This window comes from Strix aluco, chromosome 8 (assembly GCF_031877795.1).
Source record: "Strix aluco isolate bStrAlu1 chromosome 8, bStrAlu1.hap1, whole genome shotgun sequence".
NCBI classification, from domain to species: domain Eukaryota; kingdom Metazoa; phylum Chordata; class Aves; order Strigiformes; family Strigidae; genus Strix; species Strix aluco.
The window spans coordinates 3133887-3158108 of record NC_133938.1 but is presented as its reverse complement, the minus strand read 5'-3'; the positions used below and the strand labels follow the sequence as shown (position 1 = coordinate 3158108).

The following is a 24222-nucleotide window of genomic DNA, read 5'->3' as shown; positions in this document are numbered from 1 at the left end:
ACTGTAAATCTGCCATTCACTGCCTTTGAATATCCAATCCTGTGGAATTATAAGTATTACAAAAATAATCGCTATTAATTTAATTCTGCATGAAACACTAATCTTTCCTAAGTGAAAAATCACAGCGCTGCACCCACCGCGCACTTCATACACTTACGCATCCTCCTCTGTTTGAGGCTGCCCTCTTCTGGATAATCTGCTTTCTGAATCACTCTCCTCAATTTCGTCTCCTAGGGGGTTTGCAAGAAAAGAAAGAATAAAGATGAAAATAAGATATCGAGCATTTGAAGCACACGAAAAAGGTGTTGGTATGAACCTTGACTGTTGAATCATCTTTTAGGAAGACAAAAAACCCCAACAAACCTCACTTACAAAGCAGGAGAGATTCCCTCATAACGAAACACACTAAATTCACTCTTTTGTAATTTGACCTCTCATCAATTCACGTTACATTTATGTTTGTGGAAACCTTGGGATTATAGTATTAATAACTGAAAGTTAGTATAATTCTGACACATAGTTACAGTGCTCTACTCAGCTTTTTATCCTATTAACTGCCTAAAGACAGCATATTAGCACAGGGCCTTATTGCAAAAATATTGTAACCACTGAGCAATGAAATCTCTATTTTCTTCAATAAAAAGTGCCCGGCCCCCAACTCCATCTTGTAAACAACTACAAAGAGATACTGCAAATTACTTTCAAAGGCTCTGACATGCTATATTGACAATATAATATTCTAGCTTGTCATATGATGGGGCATGCTAAATCATATGCCAGTTGCCATTATTCTGCATGGTGAGTCATATTTCTACATTTCAGAGCACTGATATTTTGAGCAGTTGCATGTTTCTGTGAGGAAACAGCAATAGGATATTACCACAAAAGTCCATTCCCATGGATTTGTTAATAAAACCTAGGCTCACATGTGGTGTTGGTGAACTGCCTTTCTGTCACTGTAGGCTGGGCATTCTTAAATGACCAGATTCCAAGATAAACGCCTAACACAGACTGCTCCCAAACCAGGTGGGCAGGGGGATGTTTTCAGTGATGCTGATTAGATTAAGTTAGTGCTGCCCTAAAATACCATCTTTGGCTCACTGGCTGCTATCTACTTGAGACTGTTCAACAGCCACTTAAAGGCCTCCTTACGTATATTATTATGTAGAACAAAACACCTCTGACCACAAAAGACTTTCTGAATTTACATCTACATAACTTACCACAACCTATACAATTCAGACAGAACTCATGTTAGAACAAAAACAGATCAAAATTTTATCTTGTGTATCAATTACTATTGTTTTTAAAGTCAGTACATTTACTTTCTCGATTCTGCTTGCCCTCCAATTAGCGTATCAGGAGAGTGATGTACTAGCAGAAAAAAAGTACTGCATCCCTCCTAACTAATACTTAAAAAATAGTATATACTGTCACACTTGATAGGATCCCACAGTACAATAGTCTTTGGTGAATCTACTGAAACTAGGGAGGCCATAACTATCCATGGCGTTGTGCTCCACACAATCTACATGGTTACCTTTCAATACTTTCAAGTGCTATATCTGTCAAGGTTCCAGCAATAAAGAGGTTACATCTGAACAGAAAAAAAGATTTCTGTTTAATTGTGGCTGACATTGAAGACGTCATATAATATGGAGTTTTTGTAACTTCCATCTTAAGCATTTCCTCCCTCAACAGTATCAGTCACATACTCAGTCTCTCATTTCCTACTGCGATGTCAAAGCTCCCTTTTTTGGTCACGGTTCTATTCTCCTGTGCAATGGATCTCTTGGATCTGATACTCGTTAAAGACAAAATGGTGGAGGTGTATGCATACATATGAAGGGGGAGAGGCATCATGCATTCATTCTTTTTTTCTGAGAAGTTTTCTCCTTAAATAATGAGATCCTTAACGTATTTGACAGTTAGTGACTTAGAATTGCACACCAGTAACTCAGCTTTAGAGTTCACTGAATTTGTAGCCATTCAGACTATACTCATCTATCCAATACCCAAGAAAGATCTTTTTTTCTGGTGTCAAAAAATTTCACAAGGTGTTCTAAATTAGTTCTTATCTATTGTCCCTCTTAACAGATACATGTGCATTCTTACAAATGCTTTGTATTGAACAGCTGTTATTGTAAGGTGAAATTCACCTTTAAGTGAAAGATTTGGTGGAAACTACAACAGGTCTTTGCCATGATCTTAACAAATGCATTGATCCTAGAACAGACCCTCTGGAACGAGGTGTTTTCCACGTTTCACTGTAATACATCACCTTTCTGACATCAGACTAAAAAAGAGAGGCCACACTAAGCATTAAACACTTTGATTTCTTCTTGCTAGATCTAAATTATTACACACAAGTATCAGCGCTCAAGGATAAGTTAACTTTTAATTTTAATATTTTGTAAAACATTTAGAAATACCTCAGAATGACAAGGTGCTATAAAAGTTTAAGCTGTTCCACTACAGTAGCTAAAGGTTAAGACCCCAAAAGATTTCACTTTAAATCTAAGTAGTTGTAGAACTTGCACTTAAATCAGTCACCAGCTATCAAACAGATACTACTTTTAGACCAGTACTATAGAATGGCAGAACCCTGGATTGATTTGAATAAAAATTATTTAAAATAAATCTTAAAAATATGTTCGCCAACAATGATGAGAAACCAGTGAAGATTTAGTATTCTGTTATTTTAGAAATTTATGTCATAAATGAGTTGCGAGATTTTTGGGTAGTTAGGCAATATATGAATTATCAGGCAGCCCAACAGTACATACATAGGACAACATCATAAAGACACACTACCTTATAATTGGGTCGGTTCGTGTCTTTTCCTAAAATAAATGTTACTTTTGAACAATCTTAGCATTCTGTAGGTATTTAAGTCTTTTTTGAGGCACTCCTCCACACTGTTATTCAAAAGAAAGTCATGTTCATCTACAACACTTAAAATAAAAGTGTCTTTTCAGAAGGAGAAAAATTGTGGGTCTAAAAGGACAAGCTGAAACCTGTGATATAAGAGGAAGTCTTATATACCACCATCTTGTAGCTATATGAACACAGGAAAAAAAAGATGACTAGTACTACATTACTGAGTAATTATCCATCTAAATGTCAGCTATGATCATGTGATCAGTCTTTTTATTGGCAAAAAGAACGTTCCCCTATATCCATACTTAATATCAGTATGAAAATACAGTACATGTTCACCTTTCCCACTGACATCCTAATATACAGGCATTTTAATTCAAGACATTTTGCCCCCTTTTTTTCTTTCACCTAAGAGATAAGGCATGCAATGCAAATGCAGAGATGCTGAAAAAGTTTTAAAACTTGTAGTAGATCTAAACATTTGTGTAGTATCACATGTTGTGTCACCAAAAAGGCTTTGACTAAAACTAAAGGAAAGAGGTCTTAAAGCAAGTAATTACAAACATGTAAGGATATTCAAGAGAACACATCTAAAGAGCTATAGGATTTTTTGACTGATATAATTATATACAATTTTAAGAGCTTTTTGCACAGGTAAGTGTTAAAGTGCAGGTGGATATCCTGCCAGGCTGAGGTATAGTTTCATATTCTGCAGACAGCCACAAAATTAAAATCTGCATTTATACATAATAGTTGGGTTTTTTTCAGAACTGCTTTTGTGATGCAGTGACACTAACAGAAAGCTTACTGCTCCCAGTGCCTCCGATTGTAGTCAGTATGGACATATGTTGTTCTAATCTGATTCTTCCTTCAGGATACAGGCAATCTTAATTCAGCGATCGTCAGCGCCTCGGTATAACATGCAGTCACTTTGCTTGAATCTGAATAGTTACTGCTCCATTCTGGATGAGAATGTAGGATGTCACATCATGACAAAACAACTAATTGAGGTATGGTATGAGCTGACCTTTCCATGACATGACAGATGCCAGTAGAGGCATACCAACTGATTGCACGAACAACAGCCACATCTCTGATCTGGCAGAGAACACCTATTGGCACCTCTTCTCATTGAAAAGTTTCTTTGTATAGGATGAAGAGCTTCATATTTACCAGGAGGGAAAAAAAACCCCAGACATAGGCTCTTCATTTAATCCAGAAAGTACCATCAAATCCTGAGACTGGTATAGGAGTTAATACATGCAAACAAAATTTCTTTCTTACTGATGAAAGCAGAGACTGCCATAGAAATCTGACCTGGGAATACTTTGAAAATACTTTTCTCTCTGTAGAAAAATAGAGTAGATAAATTTACATGTCAAAGACTTCAAGTTCCCTAACTAAGTCAGAATGCTGCTCACTGGAAGAGTTACTTTTCACAGTAAGAAAGAAGTTGGAAAACAGTGGGGTTAGATTTCTATCTAACTTGGTTTAAACTCCAAGGAGAAAATTCAACACGTAACCATGGATATCTGTGGGAATACGTAAGACAATGCTTTAAGCAACTTTGCTGAAGAGGAAAATAATCCCAAAGAGAAACTGTTTATAGTCTTTCAAGAATGCAGGGGTCTATACTTTAAAGGGCTGATTAAATGTCAGTAAAGATTTCTGGATGTGAAGTAACCCGGAGTGTGGAGATACTCACCGTGCCAAATAATTATCTTTTTAGGAATCAAGAAGAAGGCATTAATTTTGAGAGGAGGAATTGTTCACAAAACAGGGCAGGCACTGTGGCAAAGGTCCTTACTTTCTGGTAGACAGAGACTTGCTCCCTCCATCCCAAACCAGGCCCTTCATTGCAAATCTCAATACAGTTCTCAAAAGGCCACAAAATTAAACACACATCAACTGCATATATCTTCAATTTTGTGAAGGCAACGGTGTTCTAAAATACAGGATCTTTCAATATAGCAGATTTGCACAACTAGTTGAGACATGCCATCACTCACTGAAAGAATGAGGAGAAATTAGTATAATTCTTCCTCCAAAGGCTTCTTGGAATGTCAATGGTTGAAACAGTTGGTTTTGTACTAGTTCCAGGGGCAAATGCCCAATTCAGAAGCATAGCACAGGTGGAGAACAGCTATTCTGGGGAGAACTGGCATCAGCAGAGAACTTGGTAGAAAAGTTGTGAATATTCTGACTGGCAGTGAGTGCTGATGAAAAACTCAACTGTGTTAAAACTGTTTGACAAACAGGTAGCAAGGACACAAAGCCAGGTCATAATGAAGACTGGCAGCATGATAAAGAATTAGGATATTGCTGCTTCTGTTTAGTTTCCTAGCATGACTACTAATTAGGAAAAAAACCCCAAACCTCTGCACACAGGTCTGTAACTACGCATAGCTATAGTGCTACCAGAACACCTGGTACTTCCATGCTTCCTCAAGTACTCTGCTATTTCTAATAAGGAAAAGGGATGTAATGCTCACAGATTGTAGTATTTTCAGCTTGAAGGCTTCCAGTAATTTTAATTTTTTGGTCAGCCAGCTTTGACAGAATCCCAAAATTTCTTAATCACATTCCTTTAAAAAAGATAAAATCCCTTTTTTCCTGGAGGAAAAATCCACTTTTGCAGATCCATCATGAGAGCATATGGTGCAATAACTAGTGCAAAAATCTGCAGACATCTAGATAAATTTCAAACAGTGGTTATTCTATCCTGCTCAGAATATTTCTACTCATCATAATTCATGAATGTTAGTGAGGCCTCAATTACTGCACATAAATTCCAAAATATATGGGGCATAAAAAGCTCTTTAACCCAACAAAAAGGCATAACAAGAACTGATGGCTGAAAATTAAAGCCAGACAAATTCAAAATCAGATGGGAGAATTTTTTTTTTTTAATAGTGAAGGTAATTGAACAAGGAACTTGCTAACAAGGAAAGCGATGGATTATTATTATTATTTAAATAATTTGAAGTTTTCAAATCAAGACTTAACCATCTTTCTAGAACTTGTACTGTGAGGAAATGAAAGCTCTTGGGCTCTATATAGGAAAAGTAACAAGAAAGTCTCTCTGTATTTTTTTTTTTTTAATATAAAAAAAGTCACACCAGGTGACCTAATGGCTCCTTAACACTTAAGATGACCACAACCTATATAGCCATAAAAGCAGGTTAGTCTACTGAAGATATACTTCTTGAACAGTCATAGTTTGCATTAAAATTGTGACTGTGTAACTAAGCGGGCATATATCCTAAAGGGAACTGGAAATAATATAATTATAAAAAGGCATAGGCATATTTTCTGAGAGCTAATGACATTCAGTGTTATGTTAGATTAATTAAAAATTGCCTTGAAGTGCCTTACTACAAAAAACAATAGTAAAAAATTACATAAAAGAATGCAAAGCAGAAGAGTTAAACTAACTGAACCTCCCTTTTAGCTTTGATTTGATAAAATCTACGTAACTTTCAATATTCATAGAGAAAGACTCAGAGCTGAGAAGTGCTGCATGTATGGAGGTATGCATGCGTACATGCAAGCATTTACCACCAGAAACCTGGAAGTACATAAACCAGGGCTTACATTGCAAATCTCGACATAGTTCTCAAAAGGCCACAAAATTAAACATGCATCAACTGCACACATCTTTTTTTTCCAGCTCTCCTGACCATGAGGGAGTCCAGAGCTCAGCTGTGTATTATAAACAATGGATTGCACTGCCTTGCAGGAGTAAACCAGGACCTCACTGGAACAATCTGAAGTAGCACACAGCAACCTCAGAACATCTCCACATACAGTCTGACAAAGAACAAAGTCACTGTCAGTAGCACGTACCAGTTCTGCCACTGAAAGCTGGGACTTAGAAAGAAAGCAAATGAAGGACATTGGTAGCGTTACATGCCTAACCAGTGGAATTAATGGAATTATTGACAAAAATGCCAGTGCAGGGTTTTTTGCTAAGCCAAAGTCAAACTTTTAAAACACTCATCAACAGAAAGCAAAACTTGTTTTATAAACAAGTTGTTTCATAAACACCCCCAAGTTTTATACTGAAAAGATTCGAGCTTTAAAAAGCAACATCAGCTTTTCCAAAAGAGATTAAAATTCTTTAAGAGGGAAAAGAAATCAGACATACCACATGAGACATAAGTTACTAAATCAAGCCCATAATCAGAAAAATGTTGCAGTAAGAAAGACAGAATGTTCAACTAACCATTTGACGGGTGATTTCTGAGATTTTGTGCATTATGAGTCGTGGGAGATGAAAACGGACTCATTTGGCGTGTTCCTGTTGTCGGCGAGTAAGAGTTTAGATTCTTCTGTTTGGTCTTCAAGTGCATTTCATCAGGCGGCTAAAATGTAGCAAGAGACAAAGAATCTAGATGAATATTGGCTAAAGATAAAGAAGTACCTATGTCCCTCTAAACCTACAACAGCTGTAAACCTCCCTTCTGCAAACTAAATATATTCTGGCCTCAACCTTTCTAATCAGTAGAGTTACATATTGCACCCAAAAGCAGACAAAGCCCTCTGAACATTTACTATATGGTAATAGATTTTTCTAAAGTAATTCCTAACTTTATGTACTCCCATTTATGGAAAGCCCATGTTGTGGTGGATTGACCTTCGCTTAGCTGCCAGGTGCCTACCAAGCTGCTCTATTACTCCCTCTTCTCATTAACATTAGTTTTAGTCAAAAAAACCTGCAAATAAACCGGCCCTTCAAACACTAGCCTCCCCGCTTGCATAAAGAAAAAGTATGTGGTTTCCAGAGAGGTATTCCAGCATGAACACCTGGGTTTTTTTTGTTTGTTTTCAAAGCAGTCAAAACCTGGTATTATTTTTCCTACAGTATTAAGAATTTAAGACACATGAACTATAAGCAACTATTTTCAGATTTTAATTCTAGTAAAAGAGTTATTTCTAATGATTTTCTAAACATAATAAAAAAACAAAACAAGTGAGTTCCTTAAATCCAAAATTTTGTCTCTGGTTTATGATTTCGGTATGTCTAATGATATAAACAGAGTTATTTAATAATGTAAAAGAAATTGGACCGAGAAGTTTTCAGAAGAACTAGCCTGCAAATCTGAAATATTAACTGGGATTATCTGGGACAGAGTTCACTCTCTAGATTGGATTCTGAATTGCAACTCCGAGCCACTGGGATTTCACTGCACTACTAATATACAAAAGAAAAAAACAAACCCAAACCACACTGTTTGCACAGAAAGGGCTTCAGCTCTAGTAACAACTTGATTCCAAGTAAGAAGTCCAGCAGCTTTGAATAACACCATCAATGACTGTCAAAAGGAGACACACGCAGAAACAGAACACATAGAGCACTTAAAGGAGACTCTATTGGCATCAGCAGCATCTTCATGTCATCTTACACTCTTAGAAACCACTGATCAAGTGGCTACAGGATTTTCTCTTGGAAACATTATATCATCAAAGCAAATCTCACAGAAAAACAGAGTAAGAGATTTCTTCATTTTTTCATTGTTACAATCCTGGGGCTTTGAGTTTGAGGAGCAAATTCATTTATGTCTAGTTTTGGAACTCTAACAAGCAAAGGAATGACTCATCCACTTGCCAAACCTTTTCCACCAACTTGAGCCTCATTCCATCTGTAAAACTGAATATCTATCATTTGTCTTCATGTCACTCATAACAGTCACTCAATTTCATACAGTATTTCTTCATTGGAAGCTTTATTGTACATGATTATCCTGTAATCTCTTTAAGTTCCATTTATTATTCCATTTATTAATGTTAGAAAAAGTATAATACGTAAGCTTATTACACTGTTTCAGTACCATGAATGAAATACAAGGTGAGGATCTGGAGTTTATACTCATTAAAGAACACACACCAAATTGGGGAAAAAAAGTTTTTAAAATAATTAATCTGTCAAGCTGGTATTTGCACTTTGGTAACTGGCATTTCCACTGCAATTTCAAATTAATAACTCATTTATTCCCTTTCCATCCCTAATCGTATGTTATCCTGTTTTTCTGGAATGAGACCCTCATGCCACTCCTTTTTAAACCAGATCAAACAAAGGGCATACAAATGTTGCAGTCCAGTAAGGGTTCCTCAGCACCGGAATCTCTTGCATGCTCTGGGAAAAGGTCTGCTCTGGGGAGCTGGTTGAGAGCAAAGGCAGTCTTAAATTGTTGAGGTGTTATAAGGAAACTGCTTCTAAAAAGTATACATTTACAGAGGCAATAAATATAAAACTAGGAATAAAAGTTGCACCTAGAAGTATAATGGACAATTACGTAATCCTTAGAAGTTTTCTTCTCAATTCCAGTTAACAGTTGATTTAAATGTCCTGAAGCACAATACTCCTGTTTTTCACACTTACATGGATATGCATACTCTTGTTAAGTCTATGAATGTTTTTATTACAGCTTCTACTACGTTCTTGACTTCACCAAATTTCAGGATGAGTTCTAGAAGCTAACGTGTCATACAAATGCTAAGTCTCTGTTATAATATTATTAAATTCCTCTTGATTAAATAAAATTCCTCTTGATTATACAAAAGTATAAAGAACGTTCAATAACTCCTCTAAAAAGAATACAGCATATTTTTGTACCCTTTTGCTGCTCTTCACTACTAAACTCTTATTAAAATATCCTGATTTTAATCTCCTTCATTTGAAGGCATTTCTTGTGCCACTTGTACCACAGCCTATGTTCACACTCAGATACTTCACACAAACCATGTGTGTTTATTAACTTACATTCCTTCCTAGCATCTATAGCGTTATTTAATTATGGTACACTTTAAATCTTTGACACGTATCTGTCAGAGGCATCGTATGAACTAAAAAATCATAGTGTAAACCTACATTACTGAGATTCCAGTAGAAGTTTTTATCATTCAGATGGGCTTTTGTTAAGTTTTTTGCTGCACAAGAATCTGAATGCAGGTAACCACCAAGTAACTCTTTCTTTTTATCTTATGGGGAGGGGGCAGGGAAAGAATAGCTTTAAGGCACAAAAAGAACTGCGTGTAATTTCAGCTGGACCACTCATCTACAAAAACGTTACTACAGCCCAAGAAACAGATGCAAAATTACAGTCACAGCTGCATTCTGAGCAGAACAAGTTGGGTAATGGTACACTAAGCTGCTAATTAAATTGCTAATGATTTTTTTTAGTGCCACTGCGGTATTTTGCCACCTTTGTTTAAATTTAAAAAGAAAAAAAAAAGTATCGAGAAAATTTTTTAAATCACAAACTTCTATTTTGCTAAATGCCAGGGAGACCTCCAAATACGTGCTGCATAGAAACAAATCTCTTCAAAATGACACAGACGTGGAGATTTATTGGGAGTTCATTTGCTGACCAGCTATTTCTGTCTAAATACTTTCCCAAAATTTTCCTTTCTTTAAACACTGCCATCCTCACAAGCTCCGCTGTATTGATGTCTGCAGCAACACCCACTGTTGGTAGGAGCAGATAATAAACTGACATATGTCATGACATGCTGGCACTGGGAGTATACTATAGCTGCATTTACAAAAAATAATAGCAACAGTACAATTTTATTTTTATTGTGATAACTGTGGTGAAATTTATTGCAGTGTTAGTACTTTATTGTTTCATTATGCCAGATTAGCTGAGGGAGGTAATTATATCCTTGACATGAAAATGCCTTTAATGTTTTCATTTCAATTTTGCAGTTTATAATATGCAGATTACAGCATTATCATAATTCCATATTGTTACATGTACAATTACATGGCAGAACATTTGCTTGCAGGATAATGGAGCTAATTTCTAATAAATGATTTCACTAAGGATCTTAACTCATTCAGCTCTTGGGTAAATAGTGATGGCAATAAAAATATGCATATTTCTTCATTGTTTTCAAGTGATTCATGCAGGTGTACATTACTTAAAGCCAGGCAGTTCTACAACAAATGGAATACAATAAATTTTATACTAATATTTTCAGCAGTAATTTTCTGCCTTGTAAGGTTTTTCTAGACAACATCCAATCTGTAACAATATAAATGCAACTCTAACGAAGTATAATGTTTATATATGCAAATATGTGTGCATATAGATATATATATACATATATATAGCCCAGATGATTTCATACACCGAAAAATACTTACATTATCTTTTTTAACAGTGTCCAACTTTAATGATCTTTTAACTCTGCAAGAGAAAAATATGGACAAGTTTTATGGTCATCTAGACACAAAGATTTCTGGTAGTAATGTCTATAATCTGTAATTTTAAAGACATTTTCCTTTCTTGTGTTTCACATTTTGTTATACTACACAAGAAAACTAATCTCATCCAAAGCAAATACATTAACTGATTAAAATACTGTGTAACAAAAACGTTGCTTGTTTAAAAGGATAAAGTGTTTGCATAAGAAAATCCAATTCTCCATTTTATACTAGAGATAAAAATCAAGACACTGAAGTGAAATCGCACTGTATATTTGTCTCTTTCTCAAAGACTGTAAACAATGAAAAAAATGCAAAAGCATTATCATTTACATACCTTCCGAGCAAGGGTTGAAATTATTTTGCCATTAGTAGAAATAATGTATTAGGCATTTAAAACACAGGTACAGCCAAGGTGAAAAAAGTAGTTCTTCCCATCATTTTAGCTCTTAACATGATTCAGTGCTACCAGACTATGACTTAACTGGGGAACAGATGCTCTATGTCTTTACAGGTCCCCAAACCATAAGAAACTATTTGCTAGTCTTCTTCACTATACTGATTCAGGAACATGCCAAGCTCTCTCTGCAAAATCTGCTCTGCTGAACTGGATGCCCAGCTGTTAATGGCAACGCTAGGAGAGGAAAGCTGAATATTTATAATACTTTATATCGTACAGCTGTCTTCTAAAGAGCAGTCATCAAAATTTTATTGAATGCAGACTAAATGCTCAAAGGAAAGAAAGGTCAACATAAATTAAGACTATTTTTCCCAGAGACAACTGAAACTTTTTAAGCACATTCCTAAATCTTAACAATAGTTTAAAGCATTATATAAAACAACGAGGAAAAAAATTTAAAATCTTTGTAAGAACAGTCCCCAAGAAACATTATATCAAATTAAACAAGATTTGGAAAATACATCATATTTCAAGAACTTATTTCACAGTTTTCATCTTGGAAAATAATGTTTTGACTTGTGGGGAATTAAGATGACCTCATTCCAAACATATCCTTTTAAAATTTATGTTTCTATTCCAAAACTATAAATTAAAATATTGGAAAAAATAGAATGAAAACACATCTTTGAAATATAACTCAGGTAACAGTCTTATATGAATACTGTTTTACAACTATCTCTATTACAAAAAGGGGACGAGAAGTATTCTGTCTTAAAAAAGCCAAGTAAACAGGTAACATTTAAATTAAAAAAGCGTGTGAACTTCTTGCCAATGGGCAGTCCAAGCTGTAACAGTTTGATGGAAATCTTTACAATGTATTCCTTTTTTAAATAGAAACCCATATTGCTTAAGGAATACAGACTCCATTACATCTTCCACCCCAGTGGCAGCAGAGAAACATTCTATTTATTAATACATCTACTCTGAAAGGATGCTCTAGGGGCCGATGCATTTGCATGTTATACTAAGGCATGTTTTGATGGAAGTTTTTATGATGGGCTTCAAAAGAAGCTGGAAGCCAAACTATAGCAGAATCTGGACTCAGCATAGCTGTAGGATGAAGATAAATGAGAAACTACATGAAAATCCCACTAAATTATAAACATTTAGAAAACTCCTTAAGAGAGAAAGTTGTGGACTGGTCAAGACTATGTTCTTTAAAGTCTGTCGAGTCTGTGTACAGCAATAGAGGTGCAGACAGCCCAAATTTTTCTCTGCTGGCCTGCAAAACCCCTGCAAACACCCTGAGCTTTGGCAGCGAAGAGGCAGCCTCATTCCAGGCAAGCACTTCAATGTTGGAAGGAGCTGCATGGATACAATTTTGGCTTCGGAAGGTCAACTTTGCCTCGCTTTTCCCAATCCACCCTACCCAGCAGCCTGGTTTGCTTGTGGGCTTGTTTTCAATGCTTGTCTTTTTGATGCCATAATGTGAGAAGGTAAATCTCAAAATAAGTTAAAATTTGTGCTCTTAGCCTACACATAGTCCCTGGCTAGGACGACTGAAACAAAATTCATCCAGACATATAACAAAATGGCCAAAGTGTCTTCTCTCAGATCTTTCAAAAGATGAACATGGAGAAAAAACGATATGTGTGCCTAGGTGTAAACAAAATTCCTAAAGTATTGTAGGAAACACCACAGCGGAAGAGCATCAGTTTTAGTTTGGTTTATCTTTTTTATATGGCTGGAAAATCCTTGCTTTGGCTATGGTGTAGAATCAAATGTCAGAGCGTGAACAAGAAAAGGAGAAAGACAAGGCATATGTGGTGACAGTACACAACAACTTATTTACCTGAGTTTCCTACCCTTGAATCGGTAGCCTGATGAGGCTTAATTTATTTTCTTAACTATGCAGAGTATGGGGGCACGTTTATAGCTGGCTGTACAACCTGCCGTGATCATTTTGCCCATAATATGTATCAGGTTAAAGAAGTACATATTACTTCTATAGCATATTGTTCATCCATCATTCCAGGTCATAGTGTCAGTTCCTTGCTAATACTGGGAGACCTTTACTCACTTGAAAAGTGCTTTGATGAAACCACTTATATGAGGAACTGCTTAACCATGAGAGTCTAGGCATGCAATTTAATTTTCTATAAAGAAACGTGGGTTTTTATATTGTTTTTAATTCCACATACACTTAACCTTCTCTTCTTCACAATTCATTTATGAATGAATGCAATGGTAACAGCCACACAGAGATTTAATGCACAAAAACCATAGAGAATCAGGGACTTGATTATATTATTTCATTAAAAATACCCTGGAGAGCATTGTAGTGCATTTTGAGGCCATTTCAGTTAGCTTCCTCTTAAGTTTCTGCTTTCTCTGGGGAAAAAAGAAAACACCTCTATGCTATTTACCTATTGCTTCATCTTCAAAACCTGCCAGCAAAAATACCTTATTAATTGAAAAAGCAGACAAAATACATGATCATTTTCCATGTTCAGCTTAAATGGCAGTTAAGCTCAGTGTGCAGCCAGTGAGAAACAGACTTCATCACCAACAAATCAAAGCTTGTGTATTGGTAAGTGTCCTTTGTATTACTACTGTCTGGCATGATTACTTCAACTTATCATAGACTCACAGTAAGGTTTGGGTTGGAAGTGACCTTAAAGCCCATCTAGTTCAACCCCCTGGCCCGGGCAGGGACACCTTCCACTAGCCCAGGTTGTCCAAGGCCCCGCCAACCTGGCCTTGAACCCTTCCAGGGAGGGGGCAGCCACAGCTTCTCTGGGCAACCTCTGCCAGGGCCTCACCACCCTCACAGGGAACAATTTCTTCCTTCGATCTAATCTAAATCTGCCCTCTTGCAGTGTAAAACCGTTACCCCTCATTCTATCCCTACCCCTCTGATCAAGAGTCCCTCCCCACCTTTCCTGTAGCTCCCTTCAAGTACTGGGAGGCCGCTCTAAGGTCTCCCTGGAGCCTTCTCTGCTCCAGCTGAACCCCCCAACTCTCTCAGCCTGTCCTCACAGGGGAGGTGCTCCAGCCCCCTGAGCATCTTCATAGCCCTGCTCGAGCAGGTCCGTGTCCTTCTGATGTTGGTGACCCCAGAGCTGGACCCAGCACTGCAGGGGGGTCTCACGAGAGCAGAGCAGAGGGGGAGAATCCCCCCCCCTCGCCCTGCTGCCCACTCTGCTCTGGGTGCAGCCCAGCACACAGGTGGCTTTCTGGGCTGCCAGCGCACATTGCTGGGTCATATTCAGTTTTCTACCCACTAACACCCCTAAGTCCTTCTCCTCGGGGCTGCTCTCCATCCCCTCCTCGCCCACCCTGTGTTTGTGCTTGGGATTGCCCCGACCCATGGCAGGACCTTGCCCTTGGCCCTGTTGAACTCCGTGAGGTTTGCCCGTCCCACCTCTCCAGCCCACCCCAGTCCCTCTGGATGGATCCTTCCCTCCCTCCCCTCCATCACACCACACAGCTTGGTATTGGCAGCAAACTCACCGCTGTCTGTGACGCTAACAAAGGTGTTAAACTTCCACTGGTCAAGAGAAAGACTGGCAGAAGTTGGAATCTATGTTAGCTCTAACACAAGTTATCTTTGAAATTGCATAAAGAGCTGTAAACTTGGACAATGTCCCAAGACTATATATCGGCAGCGTAAGTCTTACAGCCTCACCTTACTGGTGTTGAAATTAGCAACATCCTACACATTTTCTGTATTGTTCCCCAGAAGCTCACAGTTAGCAAAGATACACAAGAATCGCATCAGATTTACATGACTATCGCTTGATAAATTGCAAAGAATAGGAGAAATATGAACAGGATTTATTCCCACTGGAGACAACATGTTGAGATACAGCCTGACAGAAAAAGGAGATGGAACATGTCATGCCCTTACCACCGCAGGCCTGCAATACCTCCCCACAGCAGCCTTCCGCACAAAACCCAGGTGTCAAACTCTGCCCAACCAATCCGTAAGGTGGCTCCTGTCCCTCTTCCACCCCCTACCGCAGGCTTTATCCATAAGGTGTGCAGAGATAAACAAACTCCCCCTCGCCTGGGGAAGCCGGGAACAGCCATGTAACAGAAAGTATTACCCATGCCAACGGGCATCGCCCACCCAAACTCCGTCCGGATAATGGCTCTGCCCCAAGAAGCCACCATCTTAAATGTTTCCCGGTCCCATCCAACTACTGTAAGACAGAGCTAGAAACAAACCCCGTCCTTCCCCAGGCAGCAGCGTGCTCCTTCCCTCTCTGGGATAACCCGAGGGGCACATTTCTCCTCAGGGAACAAGCTCGCCGCCGCCCAGGGAGCCCGCAGGCCGCGGGGAGAAGCGCTCCCCCTCCCAGCCTCCCACACGGGCCCTGGCTCCATCGCCCGCCCGCCCCGCTCCAACGGCTGCCAGCCGCCCCTCAGCGGCCGCCCCGCGGGGAAGAGGAGCTTATCCGCTCCGCCGCCACCCCCCGCCCGATACCTACGACATTGCGGCGCCAGGAGCTGCTCCCGCCGCCTTTGCGGATCTCCCGCCGCCGTGCACCGGCCAAACGCCGCCGGCTGGAAACGGCGCTGAGAGGGCGGGACGCGGCCCCGGCAGGGCGGGCGGAGGCGCCGGGCCGGGCCGGGCTGGGCCAGGGGAGCCCGGCGCCCGTCAGGCCTGAGGGGCGGGAACCGACTCGCCGGGTCCCGCTACCCCCACGGTCGGTGCTGGGCAACGAGGGGAGCCGGGCCGGTGGCGGCCTCCCCGCCCCGGGGAAGGTTTGTGCGAGGCCAGCTGGGGCGGGAGGGGAGGTGTGGCCATCCCGGCCCCTCAGGGCTGCGGGGACCCCGGGCAGGGCGGAGGGTCCCCGACGGGCGGGCGGGAGAGTTGATTCCCATCTGGCGGGCTGGGGGAAGGGACTCTCATGTCTTTTGCGTGAGGTTGGATGGTAAATTTTGCCCAAGAAGACCCCTACGCCCACCGGAGAGGGAGGTAATGAGATTCATGTGGTAAAAGTTTCCTCATTTCAGTTTACAGTTGGACTCGATGATCTTAAAGGCCTTTTCCGACCTAAATAATTCCGTGATTCTGTGATTCAGGTGAGCGAGGCCTGAGCGCTTGGGCTCGGCAGTGTAAGAAGCAACGGCACGAAGCTTCCCTGCCGGTGTGTGTTTGCTGTGGGCGGAGGTGAACCTCGGCCACGGACCCGCAGCGGGAAAGGTCGGTATTGCCAAGAAGGGTATGACTTAATTCCTGGTTGGAAGAGGGTTTTTATTTGTTAGAATCATAGCAACTAAAATTCAAAGTAATAGTTAGGCTGTGTCGTCCTCCTATTTCAGCTGAGGCCGGATTGCTCCCCTCTGTCTATTTTGTCTAAAGTGTCATTTGTCCAGTAAAAATTTAACAACCTAAGCCATGGGGCTGCTGGCAGTGCTGTCACTAAGCTATTGCTCACTGGATTTCTGAGCAATGTATTGGCAGCACTTCTTGGCAGAACTGTGGCCCACATAAGAAATATCTCGGTAATGGGAAGTCTAAGGAGTATAAACAGAGTTCACATTTTATAAACTAGTTACTGGAAAATTAACATTTATTCTTCTTTTCCTCCTTGACTTTAACCCCCTTCCATTTTGTGTGTGTAACACTGGTGCTTAATTATAGTGACACCCGTTTGCAGTAACCAGACTGTATCACAGTGTCCCTATGGGGTCCTTCTAATGCCAGTGTAATATTAAAGTGTCAGGCAGGCGGTCTGTGTATTATAAATAGGGTACTTCATCCATGATAAGCGATTATTATCTTTCTTTCCCAAGTGTAAAAGACCTATATAACTCAACAAGGTGCGAGTGATTTAGGCCTCCAGAGTAAAAATCCAATGAGTCCTGAAGGGGACCCTATGATGTCGTTGTCTTGTTGCTGAACTTGAGATATTCAATTTATTATACTGGAATATATTTTCTGAAGTCAACATTGGGTAAAATAATATGAGAGGCTGTTAGACCAACAGTACAACACGATTTAGTGTCCCTCTGTGATGGCCTTCTAAAAACCTTAATCACCCTTGGTAAAAGCAGGAGGCTGCTGTTAAAGTTTACTGGCCATTGGTGAGCAAACAGTATTAGCTACTGCTTTGAATTGTTTTAATAATTTAGAAAAAATGCATTCCATATTTTTTCCATTCATTTACAGTTACATGGGTAGTGTTCTTGTACTTAAAAGGCCTCAGTTGTGCAAAGTTTTATGCACGTTCTTAGCTTCAGACTTACTTATTTCTATTAATTATATTTAGATAACCCATAAAAGTAGAATTGTGTGTTTAACTTCACATACTTGAAGGATTAACAGTTAAAATATTGACTGATTTTACTATTAGCTATATGTTTTATTGAGTTACAACTGTAAAAACAGAAAACAAAAGCCTGTTCTGGTATGGGTTGGCACCAGAAAAAAAACATGTAATCAATTCAATAATGATATCACTTTTTTAACACTGAATGTTATATGGTGTTTATGCCATTACGCAGTGTCTCTGCTGAAGCTGTGTAAAGCTACCCAGTTTTCCAGTGAAATCAGAATTGGCATTTTTTTTTCCACCTTTGCTATTGCTGGTGAACTGTAGCAAGAATGAGAGTGGCACTGGGAGCAAACCAGTGGTAGGTGTGACATGTTAATTAATTTATCATTGTGACAAATTATACTAAGCATAGAAATAAAGTCATGAGAGGCAACAAGTGAGCTTCTTCACAAATTCTCCCATTGTTTCTGTCACTTTAGCTAACGTGGCAAGAGTAGAGATTCTAGTGAAAATGTGGTAAGGACAAGTCCTAGCGGTTTATTTCTAAACAGGGATAGCAATGGCTTGTGTGACACTTACCTTGAAAATTTGTTTTTATGCTTTCAAATAACGTGACTATATAATCATTGTGATATCAAATATCTGAAATTAAAATAAAATACAATAAAATGAAACTTTTTGCTGCCAGTAAAGAATAAATTGTGAATAATAAATAGAGCTCAAGCTATTTTTGTCTGTGGATCTTATGGTGCTTACCTGTAAGTGTAGATAAGTATTCCCATCCCAGATTTAGAGAATGGAAAATATATGATCTAGATGTTAGGATAATTTGTGCTGGTCTGTGTTTCAGAGGACAAAGCACAGGCATTATTAAACAGGCGAGACTAACAAATTCTAACTGTAATTGTATTCTTCACAGAATGGCCAGCAGTCCTGACAATAACGCATCCCTCTCCGTTCAGAAAGTCACACGCTCAGAAAGTTCCCAAGCAAGGAAGTCCCAGCATGCGGAAGAAGCAATCTTTTACATGAACTGCCGAGCAGCTTACCTAACTGTTTTAAAAAGCAGTTTAGAAAATATTAAATCCAAAGAACAACTCAGTTTAGGTAATGACTAGATATTTTTTTCCCCGTGACTATTGTGTGTGATGATTACAGTGGGTAGTTTACAGTCAGCAGTTCAGTGGTGAGAGTATCCCAATGCATAAACTCAGTAACTGCTTTAAGGAATTTACAGTAGTTTTAGATAGCGTTCAGATTTCAGGTGTTGGTGGCTGTGTATTTGAAGACATTTTCATCATTTACCTGTTATAAAATATGTTGCACAGTGTTTTTATCAAAGTTTATAGAAGTTATCATTCCTCAAAGTTTTTAATTTTACTCAGATCCTTGATTTTTGATGCTAGGTGTTGGATGACTTATGGAAGTGGGAATAGTATACAGCGCTTTTCATCTGTAAATCCTTAAACTTGTACTGAATTACAGTGTTCATGTAGATGAAAATTAAAAGTTTTCGTTTTGTCGTCCATTATATGTTTGTGTATAAGTGGTATTGCCATCTGCAGTACAACAGGAAAAAATATCTTTGAATGCTTCAGAAGGTGTTAGTAGATACTGAAAGCTGTGGAGCTTAACAACATTTGTTTTGAAAACCTATGGAATTTCAAAGTTCCTTGCATGAAATTATTAGGAAAGTTACAAAAGCTTATCTGAAAAATGGTAGATAGGGCTGTGTATTGGAAGTTAATTTCTTTATGATATATCTTAGTGACCAAGTAAGATAAGGAAGGAGTAAGATAAGACTGAGTAATAACCTGTTCCAGTTGTGAAATAGGTTTCACTATCCCAGGTAAAATTTCTCAAGCAAATACAATACCAACTTTGCTATCTCTTGGAGCTGTAGGATTGTGTACTATGTCTTACCATGCTTGGGATTTGGGGTTTTTTTATTTTTTCTTTCTTACAGCATTTTTGTCCTTTCATGAAAAAGTTTACTCATGGTTGTATGTAATAGCATGGGATAGTGTTAGGAAACTCATGAAAGTGTCTTTCAGTCCGATCTTCTACCTGGAGTTTTGTGATGTGAACATCTTAGCTTGCTTTATTAGAAAAAATGTTTCCAGCTCACATGGTTGATAGAGAAAGCATGAGAACATAAACCTTCAGTTAGATAAAGAGAACCAAAACATATCATTAAAAAAAATAATGATTTTTATTTTGTGGGTTTTGGGGTACAGCTCAAAATGCATTTGGGATTGGTGGTAGTACACGTTGCTTTCTCAAGTCCTCCTCATGGATTATGATGCTGATAAAGGGTATGTGTGTTACAGCACTGCAGTCGTTTGTAATAAAAACCCCAAGCAATGGGTTAAAGGCAAAAACATGCTAAGCTATCAAATAATTTAATTATATCATAATTCTAGTGACTGTAATTTTTTTTTTTTTTGCTTATGTGAGGAAATATTTCTCACTAATGGCTGCATTGCCAGTGCCATTGGAAACCCCCACTATAAAAGCTGAGGGTACTTCTCTGCTGCACTTGATTGAGCTTCTTTCCCTACACCAGTACGTGAAATTCTACCCATTAGCACGCATGTTCTTTCAGCATGTGACTTAGTGTTATCCAGGCTTTCAGCTGTAACAAAAGTGCCTTTATAACATCCTAATGATAGTTTTGGATAATCTGGATTTTAAGATGGGAGTGGTGTGAACAAATGTTATCTCTTTTATATATGCTTTGGCTTTCATCTCTATCCATATGCCACTTCACTACATAGCAAGTGTTTGAGCATTTTGGTTTCAAGGTCAACTCAGAAAGGAGAATTAGTTGCTCAGGCTCCCAGTCTTTTCAGAGATATTTAAGAACTTCTTTCAAAATTTGTAAGCATTGAGAGTTATTATAGACTTATATTGCATCTTAAGTAAATTCTGGCATTTATCAAATGAGTGGTGCCAGTGTTTAAGCATTTCTTGTTACGTGATGTTTGGGTAATATTCTAAACTGTAAAATATTAGAGATTGAAATTTTATTTGTAGGAGCTTTACTTATACACAAATAGTAGCTTCATTTCCTGTGTTGTAGTATTACTTAAGGTATTTAGCAGAATCAGTTTGTAAAGACATATAAAAGCTGCAATCTAATTGAACTTTCAGAAATACAAGCTTGGGAGGCATGTAGGGTATGGCAAGTGCTGATCTCCCTGGATGTATAAAAATACAGAATTGTCATCTATTCAAAGGATACTCTGTTAAATGTAAGTGAATACTGTGCTATATTGACATTTCTGGGAACTCGGCTATCCATGTAAACAAACACACAGAGTAACTGCCCTTTCTTGGCTGACCTTGACATTGAAATCCTTAAACAATTGCTATGTGCCCAAGTGTTGCGTGGATAAAGCTCTAAGATTTGGTGTGTTCTCCTGACTCCGCTTGTAGAGGTGACAGAGCAGAAATCTTTATTTAGTCCTTGGCATTCAATCGGAGATTAGCAACAAAGGTGTCTGGTTTTGTTTGTTTGTTTTTATGGTGACACAGTTGCCTATGGAGAATTGTAAGGATGGCACCACCTCATTTCACAGATGCTACTGAACTGACTTGGTCACTGGTCAGCTGGCTAAAAATCAAGCTGCCGGCCTAGGCAGAGATGAAGATCTCTTGTGTTTCCTTAAAAAACTTGATTATATGGGAAGATGTAAAAGCATCCCTCCATTTTCAGATAGACTGTGCATTTGGATTTAATTTCAATTTAACATAATACCTTCTTCACACTGAAAACTGATAAAAGGCTGTTTTCACTATAGACTTTTAACTAGATCCAGCAAATTAATTTTGAAGAATGCCAGGTGTAGGAGCAATGTGACTCATTGCATGTGTGGTATTGGCTGTTGGTCTTAACAGTGTATGTCTGTTGGTATCATTTTTCCTTTACATTTGAAATTCATGTCATGTAATTTGAATTGGTCAGTTCAAATGTATAGTTGTGACATAAAATATTGTTTAAGATAGATTCTACACTAGATCTCAGGCCTTGGCAGAGTAAGTGGAAAGACTTATGTGGATCTCAGTAGAAATGGGATCTAATAATGTGCAAGCTTACAAATAATAAGTTCTTGATATTAAGGCAGGGGATATAGACAATGGGCTGAATTTTACACTTGTCACTTGAGGAGACTGTCTTTGAGTTAATGGATATTTTGCTTAAATAATAGTTTGAACCCATTAACTTTCTTTAAGGGAGACATCCCTTGAGTTTAGTAGAACAGTGCACACTAGTAAGTGGAAGCTGCAGATCCAGAGCCTTTAAGCAAAATAATTCATGTGGTATTGTGTTATAAAAAGTCACAGACTGCTCTCTGGCTTCTTCCTTTTTCTGTAGAAGAAAATGGGTGTGATTCTCAGCAGTGAGGCATACATCATCTCGGTGCTGGATCATAGTTTGCGAGGGATGATCTAGGATGCCCGGCACTGCCTGTTTGATGACTCCTTTCAAAAGAATATGTGAGTGAGCTCATCTGCCCCTCAGGCTGCTTGAACCTCTCTGGTACAAACTGCAGAATTCAAGGCCAGGGAAGGTCACAGTCAGTCTGTATCAGTAGAGTACAAGATTAAGACTATAAGCAAAATTATCCTTCAGACCCGCTCTTCCCTTGGATGGATTGGGTTTTAAAAAAAAAGTCTGAACATAGAAAGTGATTAAAGGATGTTTTGAGAAAACTTCTTTACTGACAGCTGGTATATATAGTTAATACTGTGTTTTATTGTTCAGTACTTCAACAGGCTGGAAGAAATCCATCTCAGAAGACAGTTAATAAATACTGGACTTCACAAACGACCACACTGAATTTTGATGATTTTTGTACTATTTTAAAAAAAGAAAAACCGGCTACAAAAACTGAATTGCTTGAAGCATTTGGAAAAATAGACACAGATAACACTGGATATATTTTACATGATGAACTTTATAAAATTCTTACAACGGTAAGTATCAGCAGAAATTAATTATCCATCTTTAACCATTAGTAAAGAGTTTGGAAATTAGATGGTAAAACTATTCTGAATGTGTAAACACACATTCCTGATCAAAAGAATCAGTAAGTAATTCATGTTTTTTTTTATTCTTCTGCAATTTGATGTCTAATTTTCTGTGGTTATCTGATGTTTTCTCCATTTTTCCCCTTAGAGTCTTGCAGTTGATAACCTGTCTCTCCCTTTCAGCAATTGTGCCTTGAAGGTGGAAGCTGGCAGAAAAATTTTTTTTCATATTTTCACAGATGCTTTGTTGAAACTCTATCTATACTGCAGTGGAGCCACAGAAAGGGAAGCACGTGTCTCTCCCTTGGTTCAGTTCATGCAAATTCCTCTATTCTCTACAGAGCCCCTCGGCAGCCCGTTGGGGTTATGAACTTTTACTGAGAGAATTAATGACATACCTTTGCTCCACTCATAAGTTGTTGTCTTTTAAAAAATAGTATTTTTATGTTATACATAAAATATTAAGGCAGTGCTTTAGTTTTATCACAGCTGTGATGTTCTGTCATGCCAGTGACCTCCCTGGATCTTATAGTTAGTTCATTGGGGTCTTAAAGTAAACTGTGCTAGGGTAAGTCAATACTTTGGTTAGAGATTATGCATTATCAACCCAAATAATGGCTTAAAATAATGACATTAAAAGATATCTGGAACTTCTTACTTAGCTGCTGAATAGCCACCGTATTTTTAGGTTTCATTGTATAATCTGAAAGGATAGAAAAGATTTTTATTTTTTTTTTAAATAGCAGCTGAGATTTTTATGATGATAGGAGATTGTAGGAGATGGAACTTTAAAGAAAACACTAGTGAGAGTATGTTAGAATGATGAGTGTTGGCATGATTAAAATCCAGGTCCTCTGAGGATCTGCAAAGCAAGGAAACCAAACCCCTGAAATGGAACAGCCTTCCAAGTTGGTCTAGGGCTGATGCTCTGACTTTAAACTACATAGACGGACGTCATAGATGATTACAATGATTTTCTTTCTCTGTTCTGTCAGGTTCTTTGCTCTGTATAGCCGAAAAACCCACTCCTTCATTGTACAAGCTGATCATCTTGCACAGCACAAACACTAGAGAGCAGTAACAATTAAAAATGGACCAGTAGCCGAATTCTAGTAGAGTGCTCAAAAGTGAGAAAACAAATGTAAGGAAATGTGGAGGAGAGCAAACTGGGACAGAAGGAACAAACAATTTACATACTATATTTGTTGTGGTTGACCCAGTAAAACAAAATTACTTATTTACTTCAAACATGTGGCAGAACTTTCAATCCTTGTTCTGCATGAACAAAAAGATATAGTTGCAATGGTAAGGAAGTATTTTTTGTATAACGAAAGATGATAGTAACAGATGTTTAGTGCTACTGTAGTTATGCCATGAAGAGCTATAGACTGTATTGTTAGATAAAGTCAGGG

The 24222-nt window shown here is 38.4% G+C and overlaps 2 protein-coding genes across 13 annotated transcripts in view; one reads left to right on the top strand and one right to left on the bottom strand.

The window, feature by feature from the left end:
* ITGB3BP (integrin subunit beta 3 binding protein) overlaps positions 1–16137 on the bottom strand; it is a 35519-nt gene extending 19382 nt beyond the window's left edge. For 7 of the 8 annotated variants that reach the window (XM_074831833.1, XM_074831835.1, XM_074831829.1 and 4 more), the window contains exons 1-4: positions 15983–16137; positions 11030–11072; positions 7106–7244; positions 158–230 (exon numbers count right to left, since the gene is read on the bottom strand). In XM_074831833.1, coding sequence (XP_074687934.1) covers positions 158–230; positions 7106–7244; positions 11030–11072; positions 15983–15987 — 260 coding nt within the window. In that variant the 5' untranslated portion in view covers positions 15988–16137. Of the gene's footprint in view, positions 1–157; positions 231–7105; positions 7245–8100; positions 8196–11029; positions 11073–15982 lie in introns of all 8 variants that reach the window. The other variant, XM_074831837.1, reaches the window with a different exon arrangement.
* Positions 16121–24222, top strand: part of EFCAB7 (EF-hand calcium binding domain 7) — a 29661-nt gene continuing 21559 nt past the window's right edge. For 3 of the 5 annotated variants that reach the window (XM_074831825.1, XM_074831827.1, XM_074831822.1), the window contains exons 1-4: positions 16121–16259; positions 16581–16701; positions 18696–18883; positions 22545–22756. In XM_074831825.1, coding sequence (XP_074687926.1) covers positions 18697–18883; positions 22545–22756 — 399 coding nt within the window. In that variant the 5' untranslated portion in view covers positions 16121–16259; positions 16581–16701; position 18696. Of the gene's footprint in view, positions 16260–16322; positions 16474–16580; positions 16702–18695; positions 18884–22154; positions 22277–22544; positions 22757–24222 lie in introns of those variants that run through there. The other 2 variants (XM_074831823.1, XM_074831826.1) reach the window with 2 other exon arrangements.